This window comes from Dioscorea cayenensis, chromosome 20 (genome assembly GCF_009730915.1).
Source record: "Dioscorea cayenensis subsp. rotundata cultivar TDr96_F1 chromosome 20, TDr96_F1_v2_PseudoChromosome.rev07_lg8_w22 25.fasta, whole genome shotgun sequence".
NCBI classification, from domain to species: domain Eukaryota; kingdom Viridiplantae; phylum Streptophyta; class Magnoliopsida; order Dioscoreales; family Dioscoreaceae; genus Dioscorea; species Dioscorea cayenensis.
Window position 1 is genome coordinate 23889871 of NC_052490.1, and position 3359 is coordinate 23893229.

At 39.9% G+C, this 3359-nt stretch overlaps 1 protein-coding gene across 1 annotated transcript; it reads left to right on the forward strand.

Annotated features, from left to right (window-relative positions):
• The first annotated feature begins 929 nt into the window (after positions 1–929).
• On the forward strand, positions 930–2110 carry LOC120251149. The gene has a single exon (XM_039259688.1). The coding sequence runs from the start codon at positions 960–962 to the stop codon at positions 1965–1967; it is 1008 nt and encodes a 335-aa protein (XP_039115622.1). The 5' UTR covers positions 930–959; the 3' UTR covers positions 1968–2110.
• Positions 2111–3359: the final 1249 nt, after the last annotated feature.

Consider the following 3359-nt stretch of genomic DNA (forward strand, 5'->3'; position numbering starts at 1 on the left):
ATGAAAACTACAACTAATAATTTCATACATTTTTCGAAAAACCACAAGTCTAAACTAATAATTAAAATAAATATCAAGAATTTCAACTAATACTTTTTATTCATGTCTACGATAATAATTTCATCCAAATATTTATTTAAAAAAATCTACCAAAACTACAAATAATAATTTCATGCATTTTTTTAAAAAAATCACAAGTCTAAATTAATAATTAAAATAAATATATCAAGAATACAACTAATACTTGCATGATTAAAGTAAGACTAGCCTACAAAACTATAACTAAAAATAAAAATAAATAAATCATGACCAACCTTGTTAATTGGCGACTTCCAAAATATAAAAAATTAAGAGATAACCCAAATTTGTACCACTCCAATTCTCTAAGACTCCAACTTGTAATATTAAGCCTTGATAATGTTGACTTGAAATAATTAAACTCCAAGAATCCAAATAATATGCTTTGAGAGAGTGAGATTAAGAGAGTTAAGAAATTGTGAGATTGAGAGCATGAGAGTAAAAGAGTTGGGAAAGATTGATAATTGGTAAAAAACTTTATAAAAATTTATAAAAATTAAAAAAAAAGGACTTTTTCAAAATTTAATATTTGAATTAAAAAAATAAAAATAAAAGCCCAAGGGCTCCGAACCCGCCGGCGGGTTGTAACCCGGTTTTAAGCCGGACCACGGGTTAGGGCAAGCCCAACCTGTAACCGGCCAGTCATGGAGACGGGCCGATTACGGGTCGTTGACCCGGCCCACAGTGTCAAAGACTTGGCGAGCCGGTTTTGTGCCGGATACGGGCCAGGCCAGGTTGCCAGACGGCCCGTGCCAACCACTAGTTGCACTACATATTCACTGTATTTTTTTTTCTTGAAATAAAAAAAAAAGAAAAAAAAAAGAGCCACTATAAAGCTTTCATAAATTATGAGTTTCTTAGTAGCAAAAGCCTAACCAAGAATGTCTCCTCAATTCCTCATCTTCAATGTCTTCCCCCTTCTAACCCTAACCCTAACCCTAACCCTTGCCCACACCCGCCACATCATTACCATCACAGCTCCAAACCTCCACCCAACCTCCCTGGCATGGGACCCCAAATCCCAGCACTTCCTCCTTGCCTCCCGCTTTCACCCCATCATCTCTTCCATCTCCGATGCTGGCATCGTCCAAACCGTACTCTCGTCCGATGGCTCCTCTGTCAACGCCATCGCCATCGATTCACCCCGTGGTACGCTCCTGGCCGCCCTCTCCAACCCCTCTTCTATCGCTGCCTATGACCTCCGATCCCCCCGCCCCCACACACTCATCTTCTCCTCTCCCCTCCCTGCTGCCCCTTCCGGCCTCGCCGTCGACGACGCCACTGGTACCGTGTTCGCCATTGTCGGTAATTTTATCTACAAGATAGATCCCGAGGGGAATTCATCAATCTTCTCAGAGTTCAATTCGGCGCTGGGAGGCATCGTGCACGTGAGCAGAGGGTTCCTTCTGGTTGCTCAGCCGAGCACGGGGACGGTCTACAAAGTGGACGATGAGACAGGGCGGGGGAAGTCGGTGCTGGGAAAAGGTCTTGGCCTAGGGTTAGGGTTGGTACTGCGTAGTGATGGATCGGCGTTGATGGGCGGAGATGACAAGGTAAGGGTAGTGAGGAGTGAGGATGGATGGGGGGAGGCGGTGGTGGCGGATGAGGTATTGGTGGAGAAAGGGCTGTTGATGGGGTTGGTGGTGAGGGATGGGAGGAAAGTGTATGTGTTGGTAGGGGAGAATGGTGATGATGATGATGGCGATGATGTTGATGGGGGTATTTTAGGAAGGAAATTTAGGATTGAAGAGGTGGATTTGGTGGGAAAGGATGGAGGTGATGATATGATTTTGGCTATGGTTCTGTTAGGCTTTGGTTTGGCTTATTTTTTGTATTGGAGATTTCAGATGGGAAAACTCGCCTCCTCTTTGAACAAGAAGAGAGCTTGATCCTAAGACTTGCCTATTTCTTTAGTTTTTTTCATTGTGTGAGGTATATAATACGATTGATTTGTGTGTGCTTCCTTTTTATGATTCAAATTGTTTCTTTATGATTTGCACTTCAGTTTCTTGTAATTGAACTTGCAATTCATTAGATTATTCTATTGTGCGGTAAAACAGGAAGTTGATTGAACTGTTAGATTAGATGATATATTCAAAACAAAAAGTCTGATTTGTGATTTTACAGCAAAATAGTGAAGAAATGTTTGTAACCAATGAATCCCAGTGTTCAGCTACTGTGAATAGAGGACAGGAAATCAGCTGAATTCTGAAAAAAAAAAAATCAATGTTTTCAGATTATTTGTATTTTTTTCGCTATTTAATTCGAAAATGTTATGTTATTGTGGCTTCAACGTTTTAATGGGAAGAAATCCACCAGGGCTGCCGCCCGATCCGCCAAAAGGGAAGAAATTCACCACCATTTGCAGCTCACTATCCGCCGAAAGGGAAGAAATCCACCACCGTCCGGAATCCAACAAATGGATACATGATGGAAATAACTCCTACCCTCAAAATCCACCAAGAGTATAGAGTTGAAGCAAATTCAACACTCAATAGCCAAGAAAGGCCAAAGAGAAATAGAACCAAAACAAGAGAGTTCCTTTTCTCGGCCAACAATTCATATTCTAACACGCATTCTTTTACATGATTCCAAAACTAGCTATTAAAAGTCACCTGGGTGAAAGTAATACACCTCCCGGCATTGGAAAACACCCCAAGAAGGGTAAAGCCATTAGCTAATACAGATTATAAGCTAAATAAAGAGTTCAAGAGTACAAAGACTGTACCTGTGCTGCTGAGCATGGCTAGTAGCAGAAATTCAGTAAGTCAGCAGACTTAATTAGTCTGCCATCAAACATTTATATAACTTTTACTAGAAAGCTCCGTTTAAGAGATGGTTTGTTGCATTGAAAAACTAGACTCCCAAAGCTTTCTAACCATGTTTTGTATGAATCAGTTTGGCACTCTAATTAGTGCAGATCTGTTGTGCACTTTTCACCTAAAGCTGGGTGGTTGGCGGGGGATCCTTCAAGTTCTAGTGTTCTAATACCCAAGTTCAATTGTCGTACTACTGCATCAGATCTACAATGATTTAATTTATCATCTCTACAGCGAGAGAGTAGTAGTTAATTTTCTGCTCAAGTGGAAAATCAAGAAATTCTCTTCTTTCGCAATATTTTAAGGGTGTGTGACTTATTCACGTTTGTCAAAAAAAAATAAAAAATAAAAATTTAATTTTAATTTAATAAAGGTAATTAAGGAAAATGACACCATTTTACCTTGCTTCTTGTTGTTTACATTTGTGATCTCGGATGTAATCTTAATATCATGTTCAGAAGC

Coding starts and splice junctions, on each gene's coding strand:
- LOC120251149 (XM_039259688.1), top strand. CDS start 960: ATGTCTCCTCAATTCCTCATCTTCAATGTCTTCCCCCTTCTAACCCTA.